The 21,216-nt window shown below is 44.9% G+C and overlaps 1 protein-coding gene across 1 annotated transcript; it reads left to right on the forward strand.

The window, feature by feature from the left end:
• The first annotated feature begins 604 nt into the window (after positions 1-604).
• LOC116409571 (mucin-17-like) lies at positions 605-20,983 on the forward strand. The gene is made up of 12 exons (XM_031898251.1): positions 605-690; positions 2,297-3,232; positions 4,852-4,950; positions 5,100-5,224; positions 6,377-6,435; positions 10,478-10,611; positions 10,885-10,944; positions 12,553-12,715; positions 13,286-13,453; positions 15,784-15,884; positions 16,642-16,712; positions 20,744-20,983. The coding sequence occupies exons 1-12, from the start codon at positions 633-635 to the stop codon at positions 20,981-20,983; spliced, it is 2,214 nt and encodes a 737-aa protein (XP_031754111.1). The 5' UTR covers positions 605-632.
• Positions 20,984-21,216: the final 233 nt, after the last annotated feature.

The raw sequence follows: 21,216 nt of genomic DNA on the forward strand, positions 1-21,216 counted from the left end.
ATCCCTTATAATACATGAGTGATACTCAGAGTTCCCTGTATAACTCAGCCTGCAGCCTTGTGCCTTTATATGGGGGGCACAGAACCCCTCAGTGACTGCTAATATCCTTATCATTTACAGTAGGGGGTACATTATCCCTTATAATACATGAGTGATACTCAGAGTTCCCTGTATAACTCAGCCTGCAGCCTTGTGCCTTTATATGGGCACAGAACCCCTCAGTGACTGCTAATATCCTTATCATTTACAGTAGGGGGTACATTATCCCTTATAATACATGAGTGATACTCAGAGTTCCCTGTATAACTCAGCCTGCAGCCTTGTGCCTTTATATGGGGGGCACAGAACCCCTCAGTGACTGCTAATATCCTTATCATTTACAGTAGGGGGTACATTATCCCTTATAATACATGAGTGATGCTCAGAGAAGGAAGTAGAATAAGTTGGGAATATCTGCCTCAGACTATATGGACTCTGAACCCTGTAATTATATCTAAAATCATATATACTTTGCATTACTCCTCCCCAAGGGACTGATGGGATATATATATATATAAGCCAGGTGAGTATGTGGGATAAACACACACAGGGCAGAAGGCTGAGAGACAGAGGGAGAGACCCGGTTCGTCAGGATGGGGACCCTGCAATGGGCTTTGGCTCTGCTCATACTCATATGTGGCTTTGTACAGGGTGAGTTTTTCTTATAGCTGATATAATATCTTTAAAGGGGAACTCTACCCCTAAACTTTTTTTCCTAATGCAAGAAAATCTAAGGAACCTTCTCAGATACACTTATTTAAAAAACAATCATTCTAAAGGTATTTGTGCAAGTAATTTTACCAATATATTTGTTTTATCTATGTAATTGTTGGGGTACAGTGCAAAAGTCATCAGACCTGTGAGCAAATCCCTCATCTTAGTGAATAACCCAATGCCGACATTTAGCTTTCTGTGCCATTTTGTTCATTTTTGGTCAAATCAGAGAAACATTCGGTTCCATAGACAGAGGGTGATTTTTGTGTTTAAGAAGCTTGTAAGGATTTATCCAGATCTTCATCCCCAGAAGGAATTATGGGATTGATTGTGTAAACTTATAGTAAATTAGCCCTTCTATTACCACAAGCTACACCGTATTTTACCCAGGATGAGACTGTATCCTTTAGGGGTGAGCCCTCGCTTGGTATGGAGGCCAGGTGGATATGTGTTGTATTTCTCAATAAATGGGCGCCAGTGGTTCTTAACCTTGAAACCATGAACTGTTTATTTACACAGAGTAATTACAGCACAGAATAGGTAGGTAGTAGCATCTCACAGAATAGGTAGTACTTACAATGAATGGTCACAATAATCCTTTAGCAGCAGGGCACAATGGGTTAACTCCCAGCTTTCAGGTACAGGTATCGGACCCCTTATCCGGAAACCCGTTATCCAGAAAGCTCCGAATTACGGAATGCCCGTCTCCCATAGACTCCATTTTAATCAAATAATTCAGAATTTTAAAACTGATTTCCTTTTTCTATGTAGAAAAAAAACAGAACCTTGTAATTGATTCCAACTAAGATATAATTAATCCTTATTGGATGCAAAACAATCCTATTGGGTTTAATTAATGTTTTATTGATTTTTTAGTAGACTTAGGTAGGTATTGAGATCCAAATTACGGAAAGACCCCTTATCCGGAATACCCTTGGTCCCGTGCATTCTGGATAATGGGTCCTATACCTGTATATGCTTCCAGATGAACCTGGGTGATCACTATCTAACCCTAGGTCTGTACACTGTTACCCCTACTCTGGGCAGTGTTATACCCGGACTAATAATCCCTCTACCATTCCTGGTTGGAGCCAAAATGCTGCTCACTAAATAGCCCTGCCTGTCTATCACCCCTAGTGTGATCTATAACAGGAGCTGCCTATTCTGTCTGGACCTACCTATTCCCAGATTCCACAATATCTCTCTGCCTGCTTACTCAGGTAGAGACTTTACAAAATGGCCTCCATCCTCATGGCTGCTCAGCCTTTTATACCACCTAATGGCCAAACTGTGGAACTGCACAAAAGGTCCTGCTATGACCCAGGAACAAGGGACTTACTTCCCATTAAATTAAGGACCCTTCATAGCTGTCTAAATACTAGGGGACCCAGAGTTAGAAAAGGTACAATTTACCAGTTCCCTGCACTTGATTATGGGATACCCAGACATCTGAGAACCAGGGTCCTTTTGCCTATACTGTAATATCATCATGTTAACGGCCACTGATCAATTTATAATGGTATCAAAAATTTTTGTGTTGTAGATTCTACTGTCATCTTGAACTTCGCTCAATCATCCACAACCAGCAGCTCCAATGGCACAGTAACTGATACACCACCATTTGATAACACCACCAGTGACTTCAATGGAACAGTAACTACTGATACACCACCTCCTGATAACAGCACCAATGACTTCAATGGAACAGTAACTACTGATACACCACCTCCTGATAACAGCACCAATGACGTCAATGGCACAGTAACTACTGATACACCACCTCCTGATAACACCACCAATGACGTCAATGGCACAGTAACTACTGATACACCACCTCCTGATAACACCACCAATGACGTCAATGGCACAGTAACTACTGATACACCACCTTTTGACAACACCACCAATGACGTCAATGGCACAGTAACTACTGATACACCACCTCCTGACAACACCACCAATGACGTCAATGGCACAGTAACTACTGATACACCATCTTTTGACAACACCACCAATGACTTCAATGGCACAGTAACTACTGATACACCATCTTTTGACAACACCACCAATGACGTCAATGGCACAGTAACTACTGATACACCATCTTTTGACAACACCACCAATGACTTCAATGGCACAGTAACTACTGATACACCATCTTTTGACAACACCACCAATGACTTCAATGGCACAGTAACTACTGATACACCATCTTTTGACAACACCACCAATGACTTCAATGGCACAGTAACTACTGATACACCACCTTCTGATAACACCACCAATGACGTCAATGGCACAGTAACTACTGATACACCACCTTTTGACAACACCACCAATGACTTCAATGGAACAGTAACTACTGATACACCATCTTTTGACAACACCACCAATGACTTCAATGGCACAGTAACTACTGATACACCACCTTTTGACAACACCACCAGCATTTCCTCTAGTACTACAAGTACAAATAAAGGTAATCGTGACTTTGCCATAACCAACTTCTTCAACATTTCAACACCAGGTCTTTACTGCCTGGTTCGGACCATATAATATTGGACTATTGCAATTACATCAGCTTTCCTCCAGGTCACTGATAATGTACCAGATGAAAGGGAGTCTGGGAAAATTAGAGGCAATGGAGATGTCCTTGATTCCCATCTCCCAAGTCTCCCCAGTCTAGGGGCTGTAAGGTGTCTCCCCAGTCTAGGGGCCGTAAGGCGTCTCCCCAGTCTAGGGGCCGTAAGGCATCTCCCCAGTCTAGGGGCCGCAAGGTATCTCCCCAGTCTAGGGGCCGTAAGGTATCTCCCCAGTCTAGGGGCCGTAAGGCATCTCCCCAGTCTAGGCTGTAAGGTATCTCCCCAGTCTAGGGGCCGTAAGGTATCTCCCCAGTCTAGGGGCCGTAAGGTATCTCCCCAGTCTAGGGGCCGTAAGGTATCTCCCCAGTCTAGGGGCCGTAAGGCATCTCCCCAGTCTAGGCTGTAAGGTATCTCCCCAGTCTAGGGGCCGTAAGGTATCTCCCCAGTCTAGGGGCCGCAAGGTATCTCCCCAGTCTAGGGGCCGTAAGGTATCTCCCCAGTCTAGGGGCCGTAAGGTATCTCCCCAGTCTAGGGGCCGTAAGGTATCTCCCCAGTCTAGAGGCCGCAAGGTATCTCCCCAGTCTAGGGGCCGCAAGGTATCTCCCCAGTCTAGGGGCCGTAAGGTATCTCCCCAGTCTAGGGGCCGTAAGGTATCTCCCCAGTCTAGGGGCCGTAAGGTATCTCCCCAGTCTAGGGGCCGTAAGGCATCTCCCCAGTCTAGGCCGTAAGGTATCTCCCCAGTCTAGGGGCCGTAAGGTATCTCCCCAGTCTAGGGGCCGTAAGGTATCTCCCCAGTCTAGGGGCCGCAAGGTATCTCCCCAGTCTAGGGGCCGCAAGGTATCTCCCCAGTCTAGGGGCCGTAAGGTATCTCCCCAGTCTAGGGGCCATAAGGTATCTCCCCAGTCTAGGGGCCGTAAGGTATCTCCCCAGTCTAGAGGCCGCAAGGTATCTCCCCAGTCTAGGGGCCGTAAGGTATCTCCCCAGTCTAGGGGCCGTAAGGTATCTCCCCAGTCTAGGGGCCGCAAGGTATCTCCCCAGTCTAGGGGCCGTAAGGTATCTCCCCAGTCTAGGGGCCGTAAGGTATCTCCCCAGTCTAGGGGCCGTAAGGTATCTCCCCAGTCTAGGGGCCGTAAGGTATCTCCCCAGTCTAGGGGCCGCAAGGTATCTCCCCAGTCTAGGGGCCGTAAGGTATCTCCCCAGTCTAGAGGCCGCAAGGTATCTCCCCAGTCTAGGGGCCGTAAGGTATCTCCCCAGTCTAGGCTGTAAGGTATCTCCCCAGTCTAGGCTGTAAGGTATCTCCCCAGTTAATATGTATATAAACCGCCTGTAGTCATTCTAAGTTTTGGAGGGAGACAGAGCAGAAGTTCACCGTACTTGGACAGTTGTCCAGAACTTGAATTTTCAAAATTCAGTCTGTTTTAAGATTAGATTGTTGAATGAAATAATGTAATTTTTTTAGTTGATTTTTGAGCGAATCTCAGGAATGTTGTTCTGACTGTTTCTATTTTTTGTTTAGGTCACTGTGTAAATGGGCATCTCATTGGCTCGCTGTGCGTGTGTGATGAGAATTTCCATGGCAGCCGGTGCGAGTCAATTTCCAATGATATAAGACCAGGTATGTTTGGGGATCTGCTGGTCGGGGGATCGGCTTTGGGTATGACCAGGCAACCCCCATCTATAGGAAACAAAAATTCTTTCATTATCTAAGAAAGGGCCACTCCTGTATGGGAGATAAACCAAATAAAGGTCTCTGAATCTTTCTAGGTGGGGGTCCATTCATTGCTAAAGCCAAAGTCACCGTTGTGGTGTCCAACATGGAATACTCAGCCAATCTAACTGATAAGGAGTCCGACCAATACAGAGCGTTTGAAGATAGATTTCAGCGTGAGGTAAGTTTAAATCAGTTTAAATCAGTATATTGCTCCCCAACACCTTGGATGTTGCTCTCAGTGCCCCCAAACCAGGGAGTTATTTTTGAATTCCTGACTTGGGGGCAAGTTTTGGTTGAATAAAAACAAGATTTCCTACCAAATAAAGCCCCTGTAAGCTGATAGGGTGCATAGAGGCCCCTAATAGCCAATCACAGCCCTTATTTGGCACCTCCATGAACTGTTATGGTGCTTGTGTTGCTCCCCTAGTCTTTTTACATTTGACTGTGGTTTCAATATTCTCTAGTCTTGTCCAGAACACATTTTGCCAATTATCTTCTGCCCTTGAGAATGGAATTTGCCTTTCTAATTTCTACAAACATCATCACATGGAGGGATCTATGAAGGCCAGGAAACAATTAGATCTAAAAATACAAATATTTGGCAATAGTCATATTTCCCATTGAGTGACTACATCAGATCTTGCTATGTAAAATAGTATCATGTCTGAAGGCTCTAAAGCAGAGGTTCTCAACCTTTCTAATGCCCTTTAATACAGTTTTTCACGTTATGGTGACCCCCAACCATAAAATTATTCTTAAGACCATGGGAAATATGTGTTTTCCGATGGTCTTAGGCGACCCCTGTGAAAGGGTCATTCGACCCCCAAAGGGGTCCCGACCCACAGGTTGAGAACCGCTGCTCTAAAGTGAGGAACCACTTAACTACCACTTTTCATCCCATCTGGCCGTCCATAGTCTTTCAACAAAAAGGCTCCTCCCACTTATATATTGATTGGTTTGGCCCTAAACAAAGAGTCACAGCAGCTAAAGCAATTTGATAGAATATAATACTAGTAAATCACTATTAGTGAAATCCTCAACCTAATAGTCTTCTTCTGACTGCAACCAACACACACACACATGCTGTGAGTCAATGACAGGTTTCATCTGCTCTGATTGGTTGATTCCCGGATGACTCAGCAGCGCACTAGCAACACACAGCCTGGTGTGGAAAGTAGTTACATTGAAAGGGATCGGAAAAACCAATCTTTATATGGAATATTGTTGGAATAATGATAAACCAGCAGCAGCTTTGGATAATTCTTACCCTCATGTCTAGTGAGTGGAATGTTCTTTCTTTGACGTCAAGATTTCCTTCCTGTCTCTGCAGATGGGAAAGTTGTACCAGTCAATCGCAGACTATGTTGGCGTCAGGATCACCTCGATCAAGTAAGGATCTGGTTTTTGCTCATACATATTGTTGGCCTGTATCAGTCTAGCAGGCACAGATCCCATACAAGTATCTGAAGCAAATGAAGAATGCAAAAAAGCTATCAAGCAAGCTAAAATAGAAATAGAAATGGAAAGGGATAGGCTAGGAGTAAAAAGAATCCAAAATTATTTTTTAATTATGTGAATAGTAAAAGCAAGAAGGGGTGGGAACCTTATTATCCTGGGGGGGGGGGGGGGGGGGGGTAAGTTGGTTGATGAGAACGGGGAAAAAGCTGAAATTTTGAACTCTTATTTTTCATCTGTCTATACATCTGAAGAGCCAGATAATGAAGGCTTATAATAAGGGATAGGGTACTTGAATACATTGCAGTTCACAATACTATTAGTTTGTGCCAGCATGGTTTTATGCGTAACAGATCTTACCAGACTAATTTAGTTGCCTTTTATGAGGAGGTGAGTAGGAACCTCGATGCTGGAATGGCAGTGGATGTCATCTACTTGGACTTTGCTAAAGCGTTTGATACAGTATCTCACAGAAGGTTAATGATCAAATTAAGGAATATTGGCCTAGAACATAATATTTGTAATTGGATAGAGAACACAAAGAGTGGTGGTAAATGGAACATTTTCTAATTGGCCCAGTGTGGTTAGTGGAGTACCGCAGGGGTCAGTCCTTGGTCCTTTGCTTTTTAACTTGTTTATTAATGACCTGGAGGGGGGCATAGACAGTACTGTTTCTATTTTTGCTGATGACACTAAATTGTGCAAAACTATAAGTTCCATGCAGGATGTGCTGCTTTGCAGAGAGATTTGACAAAATTAGATAACTGGGCAGCAAACTGGGAAATGAGGTTCAATGTTGATAAGTGCAAAGTTATGCACTTTGGTAGAAATAATATAAACGCAAACTATCTACTGAATGGTAGTGTGTTGGGGGATCCTTAATGGAGAAGGATCTGGGGGTTTTTGTAGATCACAAGTTGTCTAATTCCAGGCAGTGTCATTCTGTGGCTACTAAAGCAAATAAAGTGCTGTCTTGTATAAAAAAGGGCATTGACTCAAGGGATGAGAACATAATTTTGCCCCTTTATAGGCCCCTGGTAAGGCCTCACCTTGAGTATGGGGGGCAGTTTTGGGCTCCAGTCCTTAAGAAGGATATTAATGAGCTGGAGAGAGTGCAGAGACTGCAACTAAACTGGTAAAGGGGATGGAAGGGTTAAACTATGAGGTGAGACTGTCGAGGTTGAGGTTGTTTTCTCTGGAAAAGAGGCGCTTGCGAGGGGACATGATTACTCTGTACAAGTACATTAGAGGGGATTATAGGCAGTTGGGGGATGTTCTTTTTTTCCCATAAAAACAATCAGCGCACCAGAGGTCACCCCTTTAGATTAGAGGAACGGAGCTTCCATTTGAAGCAGCGTAGGGGGTTCCTCACGGTGAGGGCAGTGAGGGGGTTGGGGAATGCCCTGCCGGGGGATGTTGGGTAGGGGGTTCCTCACGGTGAGGGCAGTGAGGGGGTTGGGGAATGCCCTGCCGGGGGATGTTGGGTAGGGGGTTCCTCACGGTGAGGGCAGTGAGGGGGTTGGGGAATGCCCTGCCGGGGGATGTTGGGTAGGGGGTTCCTCACGGTGAGGGCAGTGAGGGGGTTGGGGAATGCCCTGCCGGGGGATGTTGGGTAGGGGGTTCCTCACGGTGAGGGCAGTGAGGGGGTTGGGGAATGCCCTGCCGGGGGATGTTGGGTAGGGGGTTCCTCATGGTGAGGGCAGTGAGAGGGTTGGGGAATGCCCTGCCGGGGGATGTTGGGTAGGGGGTTCCTCACGGTGAGGGCAGTGAGGGGGTTGGGGAATGCCCTGCCGGGGGATGTTGGGTAGGGGGTTCCTCACGGTGAGGGCAGTGAGAGGGTTGGGGAATGCCCTGCCGGGGGATGTTGGGTAGGGGGTTCCTCACGGTGAGGGCAGTGAGGTTGGAGAATGCCCTGCCGGGGGATGTTGGGTAGGGGGTTCCTCACGGTGAGGGCAGTGAGGTTGGGGAATGCCCTGCCGGGGGATGTTGGGTAGGGGGTTCCTCACGGTGAGGGCAGTGAGGGGGTTGGGGAATGCCCTGCTGGGGGATGTTGGGTAGGGGGTTCCTCACGGTGAGGGCAGTGAGGGGGTTGGGGAATGCCCTGCCGGGGGATGTTGGGTAGGGGGTTCCTCACGGTGAGGGCAGTGAGGTTGGGGAATGCCCTGCCGGGGGATGTTGGGTAGGGGGTTCCTCAGGGTGAGGGCAGTGAGGTTGGAGAATGCCCTGCCGGGGGATGTTGGGTAGGGGGTTCCTCACGGTGAGGGCAGTGAGGTTGGGGAATGCCCTGCCGGGGGATGTTGGGTAGGGGGTTCCTCACGGTGAGGGCAGTGAGGTTGGGGAATGCCCTTCCTAGTGATGGGGTAATGGCAGATTCTGTTAATGCCTATAAGAGGGGCCTGGAGGAGTTTTTGAACAATCAGAATATCCAAGGCTATTGTGATACTAATATCTACAGTTAGTATTAGTGGTTGTATTTATAGTTTATGTATGTGAGTGTATAGATTGGTAGGTGTGGGTTAGGTGTGCTGGGTTTACTTGGATGGGTTGAACTTGATGGACACTGGTCTTTTTTCAACCCTATGTAACTATGTAACTATGTAACAAGTAGGAAGCTTGGGGATAGATTTACTAACAGTGCAGCCAATCAGCTTCTTCTTTTATTTTCTAACTTGCATCAGGCAAACTATTTGCTAATTGGTTGCTTTTGGTCTTAGACTGTAACCACCTTATGTAATAAAAGGCACTAAGTTTGCACAGGAGCAGTAACCAATAGCAACCAATCAGCAGGTAGAATATACTGGTCACCTGTTTCAAAGCAACCATCTTAAAGAAAAATATCTTATTGGTTGCCATAGGTTACTGCTACTGGGCAAACTTAGTGCCTTTTATTACATAAGGTGGTTACAGTCTAGTGACCATGATTAGAGGGATCGTTTCACCACATCCCTTAGGCTCATGGTTCGTTCCATTGTGAAGTGATGGATTCTGGGACTTGAGTTGACTCTGTTTTCTATAGTGGAAGGTTCACAGATTCTCTGGAAAGCAAAGGAATTTCAAGTCCCGGAATCCATCATTCCACCATCTAGTGATGGGCTGTGTGCTTCCTCAGAGATCAGCTGACAGGAAGTGATGCAGCTCTAACTGTAACAGGAAGTAGTGTGGGAGCAAAAGGCAGAACTCTGCCCATTCATTGGCTGATGGGGCCTAGCATGTATGTGTGCCTTGGCTTGTTTGTGTGCACTGTGAATCCTATGATCCCAGGGGGCGGCACTTAGTACTTAAAATGGCAGTTTCCTATTTAGGATTACCCAATGGCACATACTAGTAAAAAAGTATATTATTATGAAAATGGTTTATTTAGATGAAGCAGGGTTTTACATATAAGCTGTTTATGCAATATATTTATATAGAGACCTACATTGTTTGGGGGTATAGTTTTCTATTAAGAAGGGATGGAAAATGGTCCTATATATGTGATAATGGTCCTAGATATGTCTGTTATAAAAAATACCTTTATATTTATGAACTTTTGGAGACTGTTTTTGCGCCCTTTCTACATAACCCAACTGAATGAGTTCATGTCAATGTGGGGGTAAAATTACAAAATGACCCCTTATCTGGAGAACCTCGGACCTTGACCTTGTGGCAATGATGGGGGGAAATGCGTTGGCGCATTATTAAGCAATGCGAGGGTTAGCCTATGTATGAATGCAGTTCATTAACATCTAAACTCAAAAAGAGTAACCCAACATCTCCCGCAGAACACTTACCTTTAAGCAAAGTCCTGTTCCTTATGTTTAAGCCTCATGTAAAGGGAGATACCGGGAAGCAAGGAACAGAATGATCCAGCCTGAGAATAGAACTCAACAGACTCATAGGTAAAGGTGGTCCTTAGTGCCAAATTGAGAGGCCATTTAGTCTCCTAAATCCTTATTGGTTTCTGCCTTGTAACCAATCTCTTTTGTTCTCTCTTCAGACCAGGAAGTGTGGTGGTGGAACATGAAGTGCTGCTAACTGTCGATTTAATAAGTGGCCACGAGCAATACAATAATTCAGTCAGAGAACTTAAAGAGACTCTCATTGGGAAGGACTCCACCTCTAATGCTCCAGGTCAGCACAGACAACATATAAGAGGGGGTTACATTCTGAACTGTGGAGCTTAACCAAGGGGGTGGGATACAAGTCTTGGGGTACAGCCCAACATATCCAGCAGGATTGCTAATGTCACATAGCGCATTTATACAAGCACAGGCCCCCTTACTAATGAGATATGGGAACTCCCAAATCCCATATAAATACCAAGAGAATATGACAAACACGGCAGTGCAGGTATCTCCCCACTCACACATATACAGTAATATCATCCCATGTTCTACCCTACAGGTTTCTTGGAGTTCAATGCAAGCAGAACAGAGATCCAAGACAGAGCCCTGGATGTTACAGGTATAAATCTTAATGCATCTCTGCAAACAATAAAGTTTCCTTTGAAACACAATTGCTTTAGTATTTAAAAAAAACTGAATGTTTTTCTTAAAAATATATTTTTGGATAACCAGGGTCAGACTGGTCTGCCGGGGGAACCGGGAACAAACCCGGTGGGCACTGAGCACTCCGGCAGGCTGCATGGTGGAGCACTAGGGAGCCAGAATGCATTGTGCGATCTGAGATGGCGCCAGTATTCATGGGGGAGTGGAAGGGTCTTAGCTGTGGGGGGGGGGGGGGGCTGAGGCTGCACTGGGGGGGCCCTATAATTGGGTTTTCCAGTCTGACACTGAGGCTAATGGTGAAGTAAAGCTAATTTTTGATTCAGAAAATTAATGGAACTTTGAAACCCGGAGACCTAGATAAATTAACCTTAATGAGGTTTTAGGTACTTTATTTAGGGGGTACCGTCCCAATCACATTAAATATAATAATAGTTAGTGGGTATTGGCACCCCAAGTGTATTATACACCCAGGGCAGTAGATTGTGGCACCCCAAGTATATAATACACCCAGGGCAGTAGAATGTGGCACCCCAAGTATATAATACACCCAGGGCAGTAGAATGTGGCACCCCAAGTATATAATACACCCAGGGCAGTAGAATGTGGCACCCCAAGTATATAATACACCCAGGGCAGTAGATTGTGGCACCCCAAGTATATAATACACCCAGGGCAGTAGAATGTGGCACCCCAAGTATATAATACACCCAGGGCAGTAGAATGTGGCACCCCAAGTATATAATACACCCAGGGCAGTAGATTGTGGCCCCCCAAGTATATAATACACCCAGGGCAGTAGAATGTGGCACCCCAAGTATATAATACACCCAGGGCAGTAGATTGTGGCACCCCAAGTATATAATACACCCAGGGCAGTAGATTGTGGCACCCCAATTATATAATACACCCAGGGCAGTAGATTGTGGCACCCCAATTATATAATACACCCAGGCAGTAGATTGTGGCACCCCAAGTATATAACACACCCAGGGCAGTAGATTGTGGCACCCCAAGTATATAATACACCCAGGGCAGTAGAATGTGGCACCCCAAGTATATAATACACCCAGGGCAGTAGAATGTGGCACCCCAAGTATATAATACACCCAGGGCAGTAGAATGTGGCACCCCAAGTATATAATACACCCAGGGCAGTAGAATGTGGCACCCCAAGTATATAATACACCCAGGGCAGTAGAATGTGGCACCCCAAGTATATAATACACCCAGGCAGTAGATTGTGGCACCCCAAGTATATAATACACCCAGGGCAGTAGATTGTGGCACCCCAAGCACATACAGAGATTGGCAGCGGCACCGATACCCCAAGCCTATGATCACTGCTCTACAGCTTTGCTCTACTTTGAGTCAGCTTTTAGTGCAGAGTAATATCCTGGGACAAATTGCAATTGGTCTTCATTTTTTATTACTTTTTTACAGTTATTTCATTTTCAGTTCAGAAGCTCTGCAGTTTGGAGTTTTAGCAGCTATCTGGTTGCTAGGATCCAAATGACCTTAGCAACCAGGAAGACTTACTATTTTGCCCATTGTTCTTGCTCACTAGGTCTGTGCTCAGAGTTCATCCCTGAAGAGATGCGCCAATATTTCTATGGTGTCAATGAATCCAATAGTCTCCTCTGTGCCAGCAACTGCAGCGCTCAGAACCCCGAGTTCTTCGACTGTAACGCGGGTCAGTGCTCAGTCAGTACCGCAGGACCCCACTGCTAGTAAGTCCTTCTGTTACTACTTCTTACACCTCGTTTAGGAATGATCCACATGTGATGAAGAAGACCATATTTATTATAGTGTGTAAACCAACATCACTGGTCATAGCAACCAATCAGCAATTAGATTTGAACAGTTACGTACAAGTTAGAAAACAAAGATCTGATTGGTTGCTATGGGCAAAGTTACCCAAGGGCTAGATTTCCATCTTATAATGCTTCCCAACAAACTATTTATCCAATTGGCTATTTCTTGTGCACTAGATGGGTTTGGAGATAGGGGTTGCCACTTTTCTTAATATATTACTGGCCTGTGGAGGGGTGGGGCAGTGATGACATGGGCGGAGTCAGTGACAGGGTCAGGGGGAGGTCCTATATGTGGTAGAACTGGGGAGTGGGGATGGAAAGCTTGATGGAAATAATTACGGGCCTCTGGAGTTCTGGGCTCTTGTATCCCCTAGTACTCCCTTATGATAGGCCAGTTGGAGATACTCCACCTAGACCACCTATATTTTCTCCCTGTAGCATTAACTTCAGAAAATCCCCTAAAAATCTCCTATTAACCTTTTGCAGCTGCCAGACGTCGGGGCAGTTCTGGTACACAGGGGAGCGGTGTGGGACCTCGGTTAGTAAAGCAGGCGTCATTGCTGGAGTGACAGTCGGACTTATCGCTTTGGCCATTATAATTATCACTCTGGCAATCATCATCTGTCGATGTGGGAAAAACAAAGCCAAAGAAAGGTAAAGTTATATATTTTTCCAGTAACAAAAATGGGGGCCTCCCCCTTCACCAGTAAACCAACCACAGCCTAACCCCTTCAGCAATGTTGTGAAAATAGGTATAAGAGATGCTACTCCTATTAGACTGTTTGTGTGATGTTGACTTTCTTCACTTCCAGCCCAAGTCATGGAATCCCATGCCCAGCCATTTCAAAATGGGTCCATTGTCACTTAATGGTCATTAATTATCCCAGGTGGTCTATAGTATAAGCCATGAAGGATATACATCATAATGCCCATTTGTATTATCTATTCCTAAGAGGGTGCTTTCCAATGTTGTGGGATAACTATGTTGAGGAACAGGTGCCTGGTTATGAAGCATCTGGTTCACAGATGTTTTATATTTTCATGCCACTGTTGACACAAGGAGCCCCATAGCACATCATGTCTCACCGTGCAAGTCAATGGAATAGGGTATGGAAATAATTTCTTTAGATGGAATGGCATAGTGGGGTTTGATGAGTCAAATATCTGGATAAAGTTGCTCCATCTGTACATTTTACATACACTGTTTATTGAATTAGAAGCAAGTACATGGAACTAGAGTTGGATTCTTTATTTAGATCTTCTCTGCTGATGGTACTAGGGTTGGATTATCTAGATTTTCTCTTTATTTGGTATTGGTTTGATTATTTAGATCTTCTCTACTGATGGTACTAGAGTTGGATTCTTTATTTAGATCTTCCCTGCTGATGGTACTATAGTTGATTTCTTTATTTAGATCTTCTATGCTGGTGGTACTAGAGTTGCTTTCTTTATTTAGATCTTCTCTGCTGATGGTACTAGGGTTGGATAATCTAGATTTTCTCTTCATATGGTATTGAAGTTTGATTATTTAGATCTTCTCTACTGATGGTACTAGAGTTGGATTCTTTATTTAGATGTTCTCTGCTGGTGGTACTAGAGTTGGTTTCTTTATTTAGATCTCTGCTGATGGTACTAGAGTTGGATTCTTTATTTAGATCTTCTCAGCTGATGGTACTAGGGTTGGATAATCTAGGGTTGGTACTAGAGTTGGTTTCTTTATTTAGATCTTCTCTGCTGGTGGTACTAGAGTTGGCTTCTTTATTTAGATCTTACCTGCTGATGGTACTAGAGTTGGTTTCTTTATTTAGATCTTACCTGCTGATAGTACTAGAGTTGGTTTCTTTATTTAGATCTTCTCTGCTGGTGGTACTAGAGTTGGTTTCTTTATTTAGATCTTACCTGCTGATGGTACTAGAGTTGGTTTCTTTATTTAGATCTTCTCTGCTGATGGTACTAGAGTTGGTTTCTTTATTTAGATCTCTGCTGATGGTACTAGAGTTGGATTCTTTATTTAGATCTTCTCAGCTGATGGTACTAGGGTTGGATAATCTAGGGTTGGTACTAGAGTTGGTTTCTTTATTTAGATCTTCTCTGCTGGTGGTACTAGAGTTGGCTTCTTTATTTAGATCTTACCTGCTGATGGTACTAGAGTTGGTTTCTTTATTTAGATCTTACCTGCTGATAGTACTAGAGTTGGTTTCTTTATTTAGATCTTCTCTGCTGGTGGTACTAGAGTTGGTTTCTTTATTTAGATCTTACCTGCTGATGGTACTAGAGTTGGTTTCTTTATTTAGATCTTCTCTGCTGATGGTACTAGAGTTGGTTTCTTTATTTAGATCTTCTCTGCTGGTGTTACTAGAGTTGGTTTCTTTATTTAGATCTTCTCTGCTGGTGGTACTAGGGTTGGATAATCTAGATTTTCTCTTCAAATGGTATTGAAGTGTAATTATTTAGATATTCTCTACTTATGGTGCTAGAGTTAGTTTCTTTATTTAGATCTTCTCTGTTGGTGGTACTAGAGTTGGTTTATTTATTTAGATCTTCTCTGCTGATGGTACTAGGGTTGGATAATCTAGATTTTCTCTTAATATGGTTGAAGTTTTATTCTTTATTTAGATCTTCTCTGCTGATGGTACTAGAGTTGGTTTCTTTATTTAGATCTTGTCTGCTGATGGTACTAGAGTTGGATTCGTTATGTAGATCTTATCTGCATATCTTTTTATGTTATGAGATAATATGGAGGCTGTATGGCCAGCTAAATATAAAGCCAACTACTTTGTAAACTGAGCTAACTAGCTGGGTGACCTGGGCATGTAGCATAATCATGGGTGACCTGGGAGTTTGCATACATCATCCGTGTTCAGAAAGCTGAGGGACCTGGACACTTGAAGTTAAACTGCTGCTCACTGATGTCTCATTTCAAACAATCTGATGCCTCTGATCCCACCTTACACCTGTTTTTCCTTTTGTTCTTTCCTGTGCAGGTTGACTGATAATGAACAATTGTGGTACGAGGGCTGGGATGGCGAAAGGTTTAATAAAGGCCAACTCAGGAACTCAGGATCAGAATCCAACAGCACCTCTGGTGAGCCACCTCTAGAAAATCTTTCCCTTCTATTAGAGGGCAGAACCTTTTATTATCATTAAGCAGCATCTTAATCTTTAGCAATAAGTGGTGGTAACAAGGAGAAATTTGAAGGGGCAATAAAGGGTAAGGGCACTAGACAATCTACTTTATGACAAGTTGCAAAATATCTGGGTGATATCACCTTTTCATAGGTTGGGTAAAAAAGACACATCTTTTAGTTCGACCTCAGATTTATTTAATACTTCTGATTACTAATACTTTCTACCAGTTCATCCAAACCTAACCAATGGATCTGTTTGATGGACTGGTCCAGTTGCAGATGGTGGTTTCATTGTTGGATCAAGAGGCCTTAGAGGAGGGGACTAATCAGGACACATCCAGAAATAGGCCAAACCAGATAACCAAGAGAAAATTCATTTAGAAGAAGAGTAGTTAGGAACACTAGCTAAAGTCCAAACTGGCATACCTCAATTCTCAGTAGATGCTACAAACACTAACCATTCAGCACCATTTTGCCTTCCATAAATGTACTGCTTAAGCATTATTTTGACAGAGCAAGATAGAAGGAACATTGAGGTATGTTATTCAGGTCTTCACTTATGTCAAACCCCCATTGTTTCAACATAATTACAGTTGCCATGGTAGCTCCTCATCTCTGTAGCCTACTGGAGATCTGCAGAACTTCATTCCCTTTGCCTAAAAGAAGCGTCAACAATATCACCTAACTTAATAACCCTTAACCTTCCTGTTTTAGGGATTCAGAACCCTGAATATTATAACTTGGATTTCAAGCCAGCACTGGACAAAGTGGACCCACACATTAAGGTAAGAGATATAAAGAGATGGCTTCTTAGCAAGTGAGGGAATACAAGGTTATGGGAGATAGCACTTAGTACAAGTTGATCCAGGGACTGGTCCGATTGCCATCTTGGGGTCAGGAAGGAATTGTTTCCCCTCTGCGGCAAATTAGAGAGGCTTCAGATGGGGTTTTTTGCCTTCCTCTGGATCAACTAGAAGTTAGGCAGGTTATATATAGGCATTATGGTTGAACGTGATGGACGTCTTTTGTTAACCTAACTTACTATGTTACTATGTTACTATGTTACCATGTATGAGGAGCAAAGTGGTCAGGGAGGAAGAGGGCAGGGGTGGCAGCATTGGGGTTTGGGTTTGTTAGAACAAAGTACATATGACTGAGCTTGAACTGCGAAGTATTCCAGGGGATGTCAATGTGACAGCCACCACTTAGCCTTCATGAACACCTCCATTCTTGGAGAACCCATTCTTTTTGCACCATAAGATGAACCTTATGGGATGTTAGAAATAAATAAGCGAATAGATAACCGTGAGTGACTTGAGTTGTTCACATCTCTCTCTTTTCCCAACAGCTAACGACTGCCAGGGCCAGAATGGGCAAGTAATTTAGCAAAAGTATCATCATGTTGAAGCGCACTGACCTTCTAGAGATGAATCTGCTTTACACAGGACTAGAGGATAATTATTCGCTGCATTTTGCCTCATTGTGCCCATATGGGTCCTGCATGGTAAATAGTGACCAGAACCGTTGTTTTTTCTAAATACGATTCAGCTTTGTGACATTGGTGTTAAAAAAAACTGTATACATTTATTTATTGATTAATAAATGATTTATTTTGAACATGATGCTTCTGTAGTAATGTTATTGAATCGTTATGTGTCCTCCATAGAGAGGAGTAAAGGGAGAGCCGATGGTTTTTCCCCACCCTCGCTGAGGAATAAGGAATCTAGACACATTGGGCTCAGTTATTCCATGCCGATCTTTTTTAGCCTGTTAGTAAATTCTGTGCATTGTGCAAAATAGGTGTCCCTTAATTGTATAGGGTACTGAATCACAATAAATATTGTGCCCATGGGGGCAATACACAAGGGGGAACTCTACTTTTTTGCCTGGTCAATGGCCAATGACAACTGCTTTCTCCAAACTTGAACCTGCCATAATTTGGGATGCATCCCACCTTGTTGCCTGTGAGATATCAACCTACAAAAATTTGTTTTTAGGGTTTACATTTCCTTTACGACTAATTTAACTCTCCATTCAGCAGAGAACTCTACCACCACCCTTAACTGCTGGTGCCTAATGCCATCAGATACAATGGCTAGAAGAAAGGCTTGATTGGGTAGGATGGGGCCGGGCCAATGGGACACCGGGAAAGAACCCAGTGGGCCCAGCTCATCCAAACCCAACCCCTTCCAGGAGCATCAGTGCTCCCCCTCGGATGCTGTTGATTGGGTGGTGGGGTCCCTTGGAGGGGGTGTGGGGGGCCCCTGAGGAGACACACACTGTGAGTGGACATCTGTGGGTATAGGGAGGTACAATATATTCTGTGTGAAATTGTGGTAAAGTGTAATTTTCAGTTTTGCCACTTGATGTCAGCAACCCCTCAGGTTGGCCACAAACAGGAATGCTCTGGGCTTATGCCAACCTGTCCCACTTTTCAGGGGACATTCCTGATTTTAAACCTCCAGCCTGTGGTTCCAGATTGCCCCTAAAATGCCCTGTTCTCCAGCCCTCATCACATTATATAAAACCTATTATGGGGGGGTGCACAATGTCATGAAAGGTGGGGGCCACGGTGCGTCTGTTGCTAAACAATGTTAATTAGTCACAGTATTTCGGGGGACGGCTTATGGTTGCCACCTTTTGTTGAAATCAAGTCCAGGAAGGGGACAGCACGGGTGACACTGTGGGTGGGATGGGTTAACCCTTCAATGAGTCCGATGGTTATATCTCTAGCAGCAGGTTGGGGGTTATTTGGGTCCTTGCCTTGTGTTTAATCCAAGGGTCTTTCTCCTTCAGGTTTTCATTAACTGGAAATGTAGGGCACGAGACTGAACCAACCTTTGCACCCAATGTAACCCCCGCACCCAGGGATCACAGATAAACCTCTACACATACCTACTCACCTCTATATCATTAGGCCAATAGACGTCAAAGTGAGTGACACTATATCTCTGTGCTCGTAACAGCCGGTATAAATAGAGTCATGTTTATCCTAAACTGAGAATAGAGACTATAAATATATTCCATGTACAGCTTTACATTGCACTAAATCATAGCAGGGTGACAGTTTATATAATGTTGTTTTTGCACCCAGTACTAGGAGTGCCGAGCAGGGGGCGGTTGCTTATCTCAGGGTTATCTTGGTGGCCCAATAAAGCTCTATTTAATGCACCTTGTGAGAAAGGAGGGGCCCCGTATGTAGCTAAACTAAAGCAGGGGTGTGTAGTGGGTAAATGAACACACAGCTGCACCTCCAGGCTTATTGGTCAGTGTGTGTGTGTGGAGAGTGCATATGGCCTGCCCAACTAATATTTGCCCAATATATATGTAACCCTTTCTTGGCTGTAACAAGCCAACAGCACGGCTAGATAGGCCTAGAACATGGGGTACACGTGACTCAATCCTTCAGGATGGGCCTTCGCTATGTGGAAGTAACCAAACGGAGCTAGGGTGTAGTGCAACTACAACCCACTGTAGCTGTGTGCAGTGCAGAATAACAAATGGGCGCCAGAAGGTTCTTGCAGTTTAACAGTAGAACTGGTTTATTTTCAGCAACAAGCAACTTGCAGGGTTATAGCAATATACTCACACATCAGTTAGCATAGCTTTCTCTGAGGACAGCACAGAGAGGGGGCACACCCGCTCCTCCCAACTCCCCTTGAGCCCGGGCAGGATCAGTGCCACCGGTTCAGTTGCTCACTCTGTGGAACAGTCAGCTGGGTACCCCACTCCTCAGGCCCCACGGCAACTTTGGATCAGGGTTCAATCTACCTGCCTCCTAGGTCTAAACCGTGGCCCTACACTAAGGCAACAGTGCCTGTCTGGGACTCCCACAGCTACTTTCCTCTGAGCCAAACTGCTCGTGCTCTCTTCCCTCACTATCTCACTTTCCTACAAAGTGCTCCACAAAACTTGCTATCTAACTGCTCCTCATTCACGGGGTCCCTGTCCCCGACTTCACCAGAGTGGCTGACACACTCTGGGGCACATGGCTTTACTGGAGGCCTAGTTCCTTTGCCTCCAGCACAGTGCTCCTTCCCCTGTGAGCACAGGCAGCCAAAGAGACAGACCCCCCCCCCTGCTAAACACTATATCAGAGTGCCAAGGGAGTGGTCTCCCTGTTACCCAATAATCACACATCTGAACTCAAAACTGATACAGGGGTCTTTGCCCAGTAACAGCACAAAACCAGGAAGCTGCAGGGTTTAAAGCCATAGGGACTAGTTAACCCTATGGGTCCCTACATTCACCCGGGGGAAAACCCATCCCGTCCCAGCAATGGTTCAAACACACATTTCAATCATAATATACAGTGCAACACACAGTACCAAACATCCTCTTCAGGTATCCTCTCCTGAGGCATACCAGGTACAATGGTTCCTGCGGAAAAAACATGTTACCATTTCTCAACCACTTACAACCCCATCTTGTGCTTGGCTGTAAAGGAGAAAAAGTCAGTGGGTGCATGCAACTGTTAAAAACACACCCCACCCAACATCAACTTTATTTAGTCCACTTCTGTCCCACCTTTATGGGCAACAGACATGGTCATCCCCCCTAAGTGTCTCTGTCCTTGGGAGTCCATAGGGGTGACCAACCAGTGGGAAATCCGGGCATAACCTCACACCTTAGATTTCTCCCACCCTCCCAGCCTTTATCCTCCATCTCTCCAGACGATAAAGCAGGGTCTATGGAAAGTCACTATAGTTGGGGTGTTCCGCTGCCGCAGTAACACCCGGGGGAAATGGCTTGCTTACCCCCTTCTCACAGCAATCCAGTCCGCAGCCGCGGTCATCTGGAACTTATCCGGTTGCAGTCCTCAGTGGTAGCAGCCGCTTACCAACTCCCAATCAGGCAGCATGTTGCGCTTGCATCTGGGTCCGAGGTCTGTCACAAAATGGCCGACGCTCCGCGAAGTCTCGTCAACAAGCGTGACTTCCCGCGGGATCTCACAGAAGCGCGCCAAAATCCACAGCGATTGATTGACGGCTTCAACACCCAATGGGTACTCTCGGGGGAACCTTCAAGCCCGAACCCACGGCCAAATACAACATAGATCAGCATCCACAGGTGCCTTTTCCTATCGACTCCGGCAGCCTGTCAGCAAATTTTAAAGGTACATGCACACCAGCTCAGCACCCTCAGGATAATGGCTCCGCCCTGTTCAAGGATGGCTGTTCAAGGAAGATCCCAGACATGAGTTACTGGGTAGGACAATCTCTGCCTATGTTACTGCATAATCCCTGACATTGCTGCCTGATGGCAAGGGTCTTGTTCTCCCCTCTCCTC

Source organism: Xenopus tropicalis, chromosome 3 (genome assembly GCF_000004195.4).
Source record: "Xenopus tropicalis strain Nigerian chromosome 3, UCB_Xtro_10.0, whole genome shotgun sequence".
Classification (NCBI taxonomy): Eukaryota; Metazoa; Chordata; class Amphibia; order Anura; family Pipidae; genus Xenopus; species Xenopus tropicalis.